The 12,167-nt window shown below is 40.7% G+C and overlaps 1 protein-coding gene across 4 annotated transcripts in view; it reads right to left on the reverse strand.

Annotated features, from left to right (window-relative positions):
* Nucleotides 1-745: 745 nt before the first annotated feature.
* LOC132394363 (LIM domain only protein 7-like) overlaps nt 746-12,167 on the reverse strand; it is a 237,867-nt gene continuing 226,445 nt past the window's right edge. For 3 of the 4 annotated variants that reach the window (XM_059970419.1, XM_059970421.1, XM_059970418.1), the window contains 4 exons: nt 9,903-10,145; nt 6,521-6,629; nt 4,962-5,064; nt 746-1,749 (listed from right to left, as the gene is read on the reverse strand). In XM_059970419.1, the coding sequence (XP_059826402.1) occupies nt 1,727-1,749; nt 4,962-5,064; nt 6,521-6,629; nt 9,903-10,145 (478 nt within the window). In that variant the 3' untranslated portion in view covers nt 746-1,726. The remainder of the gene's footprint in view (nt 1,750-4,961; nt 5,065-6,520; nt 6,630-9,902; nt 10,146-12,167) is intronic. The other variant, XM_059970420.1, reaches the window with a different exon arrangement.

Genomic DNA, 12,167 nt, shown 5'->3' on the forward strand with positions numbered 1-12,167 from the left:
CAGCGATTTGTGGCCATAGGTGGCTGTTACTGGGTATATTTAAGACGGAGGTTGATAGACTACTGATTGGTCAGGGTATGAAGGGATACGGGGAGAAGGCAGAAGATTGGGGCTGGGATGGAAAATGGATCAGCCATGATGAAGTGGCAGAGCAGACTCAATGAATCAAATAAATGGCCTAACTCTGCTCCTGTATCTAAATACACGGGACAGACATACAGACATGGGCCCTTCAAACGCATTGAATCGACATGGACCAGCAGATAGTCATTTTTTTTTACAATTCATCTACCCAAATCCATGTTATTCTCTCCACATTCACATCAACTCCTACACCACCCTCCTCCCCACCACCATCCCTGCTCAGCAATGGGGGATTTATAACGGACAATTAATTTAACAACCTTCACATTTTTGAGCCGTGGGAAGGAAATAGAGCACCCGGGGGGAAAAAACCCCACATTATCAAATCGACATCAGGACTTGGATGACTGGCATAGTGAGACAACAGCTTTATAGCTAAGCCAGTGCACTCAAAGCTTTCAATAAGGTTCAGGGTACAGCTGATTGCCTGCACTGAGACAGGTCCGCAAGTGCTGATGTGCTGGAAGTCGGAGCCCCTGCAGAGGAATACAGCAAGGAACGGGTCTGAGACAGGAGCAAGTATCCAGCAGTTCTGGACCAATGGATGATGCATCCTGCAGATGAACCAGCTGATTCTGATCAAATAAATTCACTGACAAGATTTCAAGATTTATTTCATTTTATTTATAAACATCATTCAACACAAAAACAAACTGACTTTTATTTTGTACAATTTCTGAGGGGTTTTTTTTTTTGCAAAATATTTTAACCATCCATTCCAAAAAGCCAGGAATAAATCTCAGATTTTGACTCCACATCCAAGCTCTTGATCACCAAGGGCTGTATGAGGCTCATACATTTAAAATGCATGCCTACCCCACCTTTTAACCTGCCCTCGTTTGAGAAAATATAATGCTTCTTCCAGAGTCACCTCACCAACAGAATAACAATGATAAATGTGCCAAGTTACTGCAGTTTTACAATTGTTACATGGATCTCTCAAAAAGTTTCAGAACATAAATGATAAGTAGAATAGATATGTAAATGAACCACAGAATTCTGCTCCACACACAGCTGTATGAACAGAGGCTGTCACCTTACTTGCACCATAAACTAACAGCTCATCAGTTCGATAAATAAAAGTTATGTCACCAATACATTTTCTGTATAATACACCATGCATTCCCTCAGCTCCTGTACATGCATTGCTCGTAAGAAAATAAGAACGGCAGAAACTTATTTTTGATTGATTGTGCGAATGGCACACACATATCAATTATAAAAGTGACACTGCTTCCAAACTTTGGTATTCCAGCAATTTCAGTGGAGGCATACTTCAGAAACAGAATAAACTTGTAGCCACTGTTATACTGCATAAGCAAATTCAGTTCAATACAGAGATTGAATCTTTACACCATAAATTGAAGATTTATGTTTAATCGAGCAGTCACCCCATTTGTAGCCCAACTGTGATGAAAAGAATAATTTTAAATTTCAATGAGTTACATCTCTTTTATATAATTTGCTTATCAAGAGCTTTTTCTGTCCATTCATGAGGAATATGTTAGGTTTCTTAAAGCATTAAGCCAAGCATCTCATCCGTTCCACGCACACTAGTATCTTTCCAATGCTTGGAGATTCCTCAGTGGTTCAGGAGCTGCCCAGCTATCAAAAAAAAAAAGAAACACAATGGATTAAAGCTATGAAAAATTAACATAAACACAAGAAATTCTGCAGATGCTGCAAGTCCAAAGCAACACACACAAAATGCTGGAGGAAATCAGCATCTACGGAAATAGTAAACAGTCGACTTTAGGGTCCTGAGACCCTTCTTCAGTAGTCCTTGGTCCATAATGTTGACTGTTTACTCTCTTACATTGGGGCAACCTGTCCCGCTGAGTTCCTCCAGCATTATGTGGGTGTTACAAAGAATTATCATTTGTAATCAGCCTGACAGAAACAGAAAGAAACCATGGGCACCCCTGAAAAATTCAACCCTCATTTTAACTTTTAATAGTTTTCAACAGACTACAGAAAGTGCAGAGGAGTTGTACACTGGAGAATTATCCCAGTGCTGGGCTGTACTAAAAGGCATGCATTCAATGTGACAAGGTGCAAGGTCAAAGGAGAAGTGCAGGACAAGTTTTTGTTTAAATATAGAGAGTGGTCAGTACCTGGAATGCACTGCCAGTAGTGCCAATGGAGGCAAATAGGATAGAGGCATTTAAGAGGCCTTTCATTAGGCAAATAAATGTGCAGAGAATAAAGGGAAATGTATATCGTTAAGGCAGAAGGGATTAGTTTAGTTCAGCGTTAGATTGCCAGTTTAATTAGTTTGGCGCAACATTGTGCATCTGTTCCTGTGCTGAACTGTTCTGTGTTCTAGATTTTGAAAGCTGTACACATGATACCATGCTAAAGCAATTCAATAAACTGCTCTTGTATAATCAGGAACTAAGAACTTATGAATTAGGACCAGGAGTAGTTATCTCAAACCTGCTCAACTTTCCAGTAAAATTATAATTACAGCAACAGCTCCACAATCCTACTTGGTTCTGGTATCTTTACACTCCATTTTTCATCAAGGAAGTCAGATTTAGAAATATTCAGGCACTGTTTTTGCTGTCTTTTGAGGAAGAGTGTTTAAAGACACATCATCCTCAAAGAATCTTTTAGATAAGTGTCCACACTTGATTTCTCATACTATAATTGGAGAATGCTAACACACTTAGATTTCAGGACTAACTGATGTCATCTTGGACATGTAACTTTCAATGGAATTCTCATCTTGATTTGGAAGTTAAAGGATTGGTTCAGAGAAGGTTTACTGGACTGACATCTGGAATGCTTGGGTCGTCCTACGAGGGAAAGCTAGAATGTCTCAGCTTATATCTTCTACCTCACCGCACTGTCCTTAGTTCTAAATTTAACTACAAGTGGAGACACCTTCATGTGCACCTATCAAGTTTCCTAAGGAACTTGAAGAGCTATGTTTCAGTCAAGTTATCTCTCACTCTTTTAGATACAAGCCTGATCTGAGAGATGAATAAAGAGTGAACAATATCCATGAATCGCCACATGAGAATCTCTTCAAAGCTTAAGCCCACATACTAAATCCACATCCAGAATATAAAAGGAAGGAGACATTAAAAGGTGATGGTCAGACCACATATGGAACATTGTGAGCAATTTTGGGGCCTGAATATGAGGAAAAAAGAGCTGGCCCTACAGGGAGTCCAGAGGAACTCACAAGAATGATCCCAGGATTAAAGGTTTAACGTACGAGGAGCATTTGATGGCTCTGGGCCTGTACTTGGAGTTCAGAAGGATGAGTAAGGGGCTATTTGAAACCTACGTAATGCTAAAAGGCCTGGGTACAGTGGACATGGAGATCAGTAGGAGAGTCTAGGATCTGTACGCACAGCCTCAAAATGAGACAAGAAAGTCCTTCATTCAAAGGGTAGTGAAACCATGGAACATATTTTCAGATTACTGGTGAGGCTAGATAACTAGGCACATTTAGAGCAGAGATTGATTGTTAAGGGATAATAAGTTGAGAGGGATAATAAGTCAGCGATGATGGAATGGCGGAGCAGACTCAATAGACCAAATGGGAAAATTCTGCTCCTATGTCTTATGGTCTCATGATTGAATGATAGAACAGAATCAATGGGCCAAATAGCCTAAATCTTATACGTTATGGTCTGATAAAGCTGTAATGTCTTTAATGCTGCTGCTGAGAAGCAAATTTCAGTACTTTTCCCCAACAGAATTAAACCGTCTCTAAGTGTTGGTTCTTTGGAGGTCAGTTTCGGAGAAATATTTACACATTTTTAAATTCACTGTCTGACAGTAGAAACAAAAGAAAATGGAAAATGAAATAAATATTCTTTGCAGGGAAAGCTATGCTTATTTTTGAGGAATGACATCCTTTGGCCTACAAGGTATTTCCAAATGGTTCATCAGTCGTCTAAATGTTTGCTCCAGATAAATGAGACCTCAAAGCCCATTGCTTGGAGTCATTTCCATCCAACTCTCTTCCACATCACAACCTCCACAGAGTATCATGGAACAGTATCATGTTTGGGGACAAATGGCTCAGTTCCATTTCATTCTGTCCTGTAATAAGAAGCCTCCAGCTTGGGAGTACTGCCAGCAAAAAAGCTTTTCCAGATCCATTCGTTTTAATCTCTCAGAAAACAGGATTTTCTCAAATACTTACTGTGACGAAAACAATCCAAATTCTATATTAACATACTAATTCTAAACCTCAGAGGAGCCGATCTGGGTGCAGAACTTGCCACTGCCTGCTACTCAAAGACATCGGAGTTGGTGTACAAAATCAGCGTGCAGTGTAACCTTAGGTGGCTGTCTTGTGATTGCAAGACCCTGTCGGACATTGACAATGTGAGATGCTGCAGGCCTGTTTCCCCATTTGGTGAGGAGGCAGCAGAATGGCTTCAGTTGTAATGAGGACGAGGCCTCAAGTGGGCTTGCCTGCAGCTGCATCCCAGGTGAGACCACGCTGGAGGACATGTAATGTGGAGTCCAAGCTCGCTTGGGAGCTGGCCTCTCCTATCAGTGCTGCCCTCCAGTGCTCGAATGGCATAATGACAGGCCGGATTGCCGGCAGCTCTAGCAGCAATTTGCACGTTGGTGTCTTGCAGAACAGTGTGTGTATTCTCTCTCTCTCTCTCTCTCTCTCTCGTTATTTCGTCTCATTCGACTGTATTCATGTCTGGTCTAAATGATAATTAAACTTGATTTGACTTTTGTTTGGCCCGTAACTTCCAAATCTTTCCTGTATAGGAATGCTCTGCAGGCATCAGCTATAGCAGATGGATAATCTTGGACAGCGTCCCTGTATTCTGACCTACCTTTGTACTGGGCATAGCACGAGTTGCAGAAGAGACTGTTGTTCCGTACTCGAACCTCCGCTCCCGATTCTGTTCCTCCGAGGTCAACACTGCATGACGTGCACTGCGCATGAGAAAGGACACCAGTTAAATCTTTCAACTGCCGAAATTCAAGGAACAAAACTCAGTCCGAGAAAGATACGATGGGCAAACAGAGACTGAATTTTCATCCTTGCCACATTAGGAGAGAATGAAAGAGCAAACATGGACTGCGTGTCAAAGATGGGGCACGGGTTCACCATCATAAACATCAGCAGCTAGGCAGGCTTCCAATGGAAGATGAAGGGATTCACTTCCTGCTGAGTGCTTAATGGTGAGAGGCAGAATTACAGCAGTGGTCACAGCAGACTGCCTGCCCCCCCCCCCCCCACCCACTCAGGAACTGAGAGCTTATGGCTTGGGCGTAGATAAAGGGAAATAATTTGAATCACTGAAAGATCAATTTTAACTTGAGAGAGGATGACAGTAGAAAGCCATAGGTTAGATCAATTATGTCATCAAATTCAAGAATAATAAAATTGGGGAAGAATAATTATACAAAAATGAGCCTATGGACATTATATTGTGACAAATTTCAATGGAATTAGTAAAACATGGCAAGCAAGTACAGAATACGGATATCATTGACAAAACACATGGGCTCTAAAAGGGTTAACTAATATTTCTGAGGCCGTACAGACAGACCAAGACAAATTTATGAGCCGGACATGCATAAAGCAAGGGTGCATGTTTAGAACGTGCACGCTAAGCAAAAGCAGTGTTGCAGGATTTGCGTTTCACCCCTCGGTGTCCTGATGCATTACAGAGCTGTACCAATCTGCAGAGGGAAAGCAAAGGACCACCGACTGCAGAAAGCCAGGCATTAGGAGGGAATGGTGACACCAGTGGCAGGAAGGACAAAAATAAAGTTAAACGACAAATTAGGTTCAGGAGAAGGCATTTGCACAAACATAAACCAGAAAGGGGTGGTATAGCCAATGCCTTCCTTTTTCACTGAAAATCAAAAACTGCCTGTTATGATACAGAAGCAGGAAGCTGAGTTATGCCAGTCTGAAATAGAACCAAACTTATGATTAAAACATTTTGACATAGATACCATTGGTAAGTATGGCATTACAATGCTTTATGCCAGCAGTAGTATCCAAGCAGAATAAGACAGAAAAGGGGTACTTCTCTTATAAAACAATTCACCTTTGCAATAAAACTGAAAAGGTTTGAAATATCCAACAAGGCAGGCAACAATTGTGGGGAATACAATAGCATTAACATTGAAGAAGGGTCGCTGATGTGACCACGAGCATTGATTTTTCTGTTTTATTTCAGATTTCCAATTTCTTCAGCGTTTTGCTTTGCAATGATTTCTGGGCATCGTCATGTTACAGAGTCTGCATGGATTCTCTCACTGGCAGAATGTTAGTAAGAGTCTTATGGCATTCTATACAAACATGCACAACTAGCAGAAATCCCTAGTAGTGATGTTGCAGTGTTCTCCCCTAGTCGGAGCTGGTTCCTATCCTCACCTTAAAACAATGCAAATGATAACAAAGACCAAGAGACTCGATGATCATGGCAGCTCCTTTGCCCAGAGCGCTATCACAGTATGAACAGATCTTCTTTCCACTTATTGACCTGGATATAGAAGAAAAAGGGCACCAACTATATAAATACCACACACGTATGAGAATTATAACCAGCCTTGAAAGCTGCTCATGGTGGATCTTTGCCAACAGCATTTAGTGCAGAGAAGTTAACCTGGCCCGAAAGGTAATTGCTCCTGCTGATTTCACTCCACCAACACTGGATGGCAACAAAATTGCATTATAGGCAACTGAGAGCAGAATGTTTATATTGCAAAATGGAACGAACACTGATTTCACACAATGAAAACCTGACCATCTTAGTCAGATTTAACAAGTACTTCTAACATCAGGAGTTCCCATCCCGGGTTTCATGAACCCCTCCAGTTAATGACAGGAGTCCGTGGCATAGAAACATCAGCACCTCCTGTTCTACGTTAAGACAGTCACAGGAACAAAGAACTCTCCAACAAAAGGCAATTGATCTCAGCTAAATTATTTATTATAGATGCAAGACTCATCGTCATTTGTTCAACCAAAGCACTGGGATGTAGGTAAAAGGTGGGTATATGCAGGTGGATCTTCCTGAAAAGAAGAGACCTCAGAGCTGAACAGGACGGCAATGTAAAGGATTAGGAGACCAGCCGGTTTCTTGGATGTGTGCTCCTTCTAATGAAACCATAGATCTCATAAGTCCATATCCCTATTTGACCCATAAAAACAAGACACCTTGATTCCACAATCTAACTCATTATGACCTTGAACCTTTTTGTCTGCTTGCACTGTACTTTCTCTGTAGCTTCCACCCTTCATTTTGAGCTCTGTTATTTTCTTATCCTGTTTATACCTCAATGCACTGTGTAATAGTTCGATTTGAATGAACATTATGCAGAACATGACTTTCACTGGACTTCAGTATGTGTGACAATAAGAAACTATTTCCATGAATGTACTCAACAATTGAATAACTGCAGTTCTTGGAGGGAAAGTACTCCAATTGTTTGGAGCCAGTGTGTGGGAATTTCTCTTTCTCCCCGATTCCACATGGAACTGCCTAGGTCACCTGGTGCAGTTTCGGGATTCTTGGACAAGCGCAGAATTCTGTTTGCTGACTGCACTTCACTGCTCAACTCCCAAGTGAATCCAACATTGAGCTCAGTGAGAGTCCACAGCAGCTGGCTTGGGGAAGTTGCTCTTACAATTCTGAGCCAGGTTAGGCCAATGGAAGAAATGTTGGGCCCATTAATTTGTATCTAAATCAGCAGGCTATAAAGTGCTCTGGATCAACTGCTAGTAGATGAGATTAATATGGGTGGATAACTACTGACAGGCATGGGTACTGTGAACCAAATGGCCCGTTAACTATGTTAAAAGAATCTACAGCTATTCTAGAACGGTGGGGACTTTAGACAAGGAGAAACTATGCTCCATTTCAGACAGACATACTTTATTGATCCTGAGGGAAACTGGATTTCGTTACAGTCGCACCTGCCAAGAATAGTGTAGAAATACAGCAATATAAAACCACAAATAATTAAATAATAATGAGTAAATTATGCCAAGTGGAAATAAGTCCAGGACCAGCCTATTGGCTCAGGGTGTCTGACACTCCGATGGAGGAGTTGTAAAGTTTGATGGCCACAGGCAGTAATGACTTCCTATGACACTCAGTGTTGTATCTGGGTGGAATGAGTCTCTGGCTGAATGTACTCCTGTGCCTAACCAGTACATTACGGAGTGGATGGGAGACATTGTCCAATATGGCATGCAACTTGGACAGCATCCTCTTTTCAGACACCACTATCAGAGAGTCCAGTTCCACCCCCACAACATCACTGACCTTACAAATGAGTTTGTTGATTCTGTTGGTGTCTGCCACCCTCAGCCTGCTGTCTATAATATTTATTTTTAAATTATTTAGAAAAGTATTTTAAGTGCTTTACTTGTTTGTTTTTTTAAATCCATGTTTTAAATTGTTTCTCACTGTCAGAGACAGACACCAAAAGCTAAGCTGGAGGTGGAGCTTTATTGGCTGTCAAGCCCTCCCAGAGGAATTCATTGGTGGGACCCATTCTGACACACCCAACATCATCTGATCACGTTATTTGTGGCAGTGCCATGGCTCATAGCCTTGTTGCATGGCAATGGAATAGCTTAGGTCAATGAAGAGCGCCTTCCAATTCCAGAGAAGATAAACAGATCAAAGGGATAAGGAGCATGGGTGGGGAGTGCAGGCTGCTTCTTGTCAGTGCAACCTTTGTCCTGAAAGGCCAATCTCTTCTGTGACTACTGCCCCAAGAACCACACCCTCTTCATCTCTAGCTGTACTTCAGGCTGTGTACAAACCAGGTTGACTGGAAAATATTTCTATTTCTGAACACTTCTGAGATGGTTATATTATGAAGTGAGCTTAAGTACTTGAACGTTAATAAGGTTAATGTTATACAAATGCAAGGTGATGTGCTGCGCAGGTCAGTCATTCCACCAATACAGCTGTAGGGCTTTTTTTTTCATGGATTACATTTAATGTTCTGACTACACTTACTCAATGTTCGAAAACTGGTTAAAAATCCGAGAGTGTTTGAAGTATATAGCACAGACCCCTTTTGATCCATTTTAGTCTACGCCAGCCAAAGACAAAATGTCATTTTAGGTGAACAGACTTCACAATTCTCTCAAGAGTGGCCTTCAAGTGCACAACCAGTTACATTTTTAAGATGAATGCATTTGTCCAACTGCAGTTCCAGCATCCACTCCAGCACCACCCACAACCCCCTAATCTTCCTCCAATTACTTTACATCTCTGTCCCCTCCGCTACCAAGGACTTCATGGAAAATAGACATTTTTGGCAAGGTACTAAGTGCAAATTTTGCTTCAATTGTGTGAATACTGAACACAGTACATTATTCTTATTTGCACCACAGTTTGAATATAAATATAACAGCTAGGTACATATACTTATGGTCAGAAGTATTTGGAAGAAAATATTTAATAGAACTGTGTATATTTAAAAGAAAACAAGCAATAAAATTCAGTGAAATCTCATGCAAGAATACTGAATACATTATTCTTATCTGCATCATAGTTTGAATATTAAGCTAACAGCTAGGTGCATTTAAAACTTATGGTCAGAAGTGATTGGAAGAAAATCTTTAACAGAACTACGTATTTAAAAGAAAACAGGCGATAAAATTCAGTCAAGTATTGTATAGCACTTCCCCTTAAGTAGACCTTCCATTTACACAGAATATGAAGTACACATCATGTATGTGTGCGGTTCAAAGCAGAATATTTGCATCAAAGTGATGAAGCTTAATGCCATACCTGCTGCCTTGGGTTGTTTGCGACTGAGTGCTCGGGGCAACAGAAGAACTCTTCGCCCATGATGCTGTTCTCACTGATCCACTGGATGGAGCTGGCAGTGTTGCAGATTGACGACGCATGAAGGATTGGTTTGAAGTGGAGACTGGGTGGTAGTTCGATTCCTTTGCCGAGGAATTCACCAGCTCAGAATTTGGTCCCCAGGTACTTGTCCTTGGGGTATCCAAGTTATCCAAAGATTCACCTCTGAAACATAATACAATTACTTCAGTTCCTCTGCTTCACTTTGTAGTAACATAATTTGTGTGTGCTGGAACTATACCAGGTTCTCCCACCCCACGTAAGCTTTGGCAAAGTAACAAAATGCCACATTTTGGTGCTTTGGACAATGCCAAATGACCAATATTTGGTTCAGAAACCTTGTGCTGATTTGGTTCTCCCTCTCTTTCAAGGCACATTCTTCCTACCAAGTCCTCATTTTCATTCATTATCCACAACACCAGATGGAAAAGTTAATACTTTTTAAAGGACAGTTAAGATGCTTTCTAAATCTACTATTAACTATGCCATTTGCCTCTACAAGAAAATAGTGGAAAAGAGATGTTTTTCCTTTAATGTTTAATTTGCTGCTTGTTGTTTTAAATTGTTCTTTTTAAAAAATTTTTTAGGAAAACATATCCAAAGGGTACCTATCTAATCAAACCACTTTCACCCCAATATCCGAATGCAATTCTGCAAACGAAGCAAAGAAGCATCCATCGCACAGCTTTGTACCTCAGAAGGCACAACTGCAGGAACTGGGTTCATTTGACATTTTTGCTGTCAGACTTGCAATACAAAAACTGAGTGTTGAATTGACATGCTTAATTTGTTAATCATTTATTTACTGCCACCGCTCTTGGTTGTGGCTCTGACGCAGGTCAAAGGTTTTGAAACTAGATCAATGGTTTAATCATTCTGTACAATCACAAACCTCTGGAACTAGTTACACTGCACACATCTGTTTGACAGCTGTATTACTGCAGTAAACAGATGATTTTAATTCCTCTAAAAATAGTTGGCCCTTTGTTTCCAGCTACACATAGAGCAGATACATATACATTCTGTACACAGTGGATTCCGGTTAATTGGGACACATCAGGACCAGTACATTTTGGACCAATTAAGTGGCTAGCCTAATAAACTAAAGTTTCATGGAAATAGTTAAAAATATGACTAACTACCATTTAACTGAGTAACAAAGTATGTATTCAAATGAAATACAGAGCAAATTAGAACATTACGACAGCTACTACAGTACTATAAAACTGTATTAGTTCCCAAGTTATCGCTGGACAACTCCATTCAGCGTGCACAGACATGTTCTTTTGATTGATTGCAAATGGACAAAATCAATATGGACACCTAATGCAGAGTGACCGCCTTTAAGCAGTGCTTTCAATGACCACACTCTCCAAATCTTCATTTTAATTGCAACTTCCAAGATGATTGTGGATGCCTTCTAATTCTTTGTAGTTCCTATCTTGAAGTAGTGAAATTATTTCATTTTCACTCCCAGGCTGAATGTTTGAAACCACAGTAAGTTCTGAATTGTCTCACTCCTCAGTACTAGCCATCAGTGACAAAAATCACTGATTTTTTTTTTAATCAAAACACAAACACGCAAGCGATGGTACTTATGAACTGTCTGCTCTAAGCGGTGTAGTTTCTATTGGCCACATGACGTGCATGTGACTGACGTTAGTTAGCAAATGCTTGGCAACGGTCTCCTGCCCCAATTAAGCAGCAGAGTGTCCTAAATAAATGAAAGGAACCCCAGCTATTTTCTCAGTTTGTTTTTGTTCTCAAGTGTTGTCCCAAATAAGCGGCTGTCCTAATTAACCAGAATTCACTTCTTTTTTTTTAAAAAAGGTATTGGAGCTATTTTCTAGATAGTACTGTATGGAATCTGTAATTAGAATCACGTAACACAGGAAGAGGCCTTTCAACAGACTAAGCCTAGGCTGATCAATAAGTACCAATTTACACTAACTTATAAACTAATCCCTTTTTATGCTCTGCATATTTCCATCAACTCCACTCAGATTCTACCACTCACTACACAAGGAATAATTCACATCAATTAACCTATCAACAGGCATGTCTTTGGAATTTGGGAGATGAAACTTCAGGGTTACCAGGGAGAACCTGCCAATTCCACCTTAACAGTGTTGGACGTCAGCACCTAACACAAGCCAACGGAGCTGTGTGTTAGCAGCTCTACCAGCT

Source organism: Hypanus sabinus, chromosome 5, assembly GCF_030144855.1.
Source record: "Hypanus sabinus isolate sHypSab1 chromosome 5, sHypSab1.hap1, whole genome shotgun sequence".
NCBI lineage: Eukaryota > Metazoa > Chordata > Chondrichthyes > Myliobatiformes > Dasyatidae > Hypanus > Hypanus sabinus.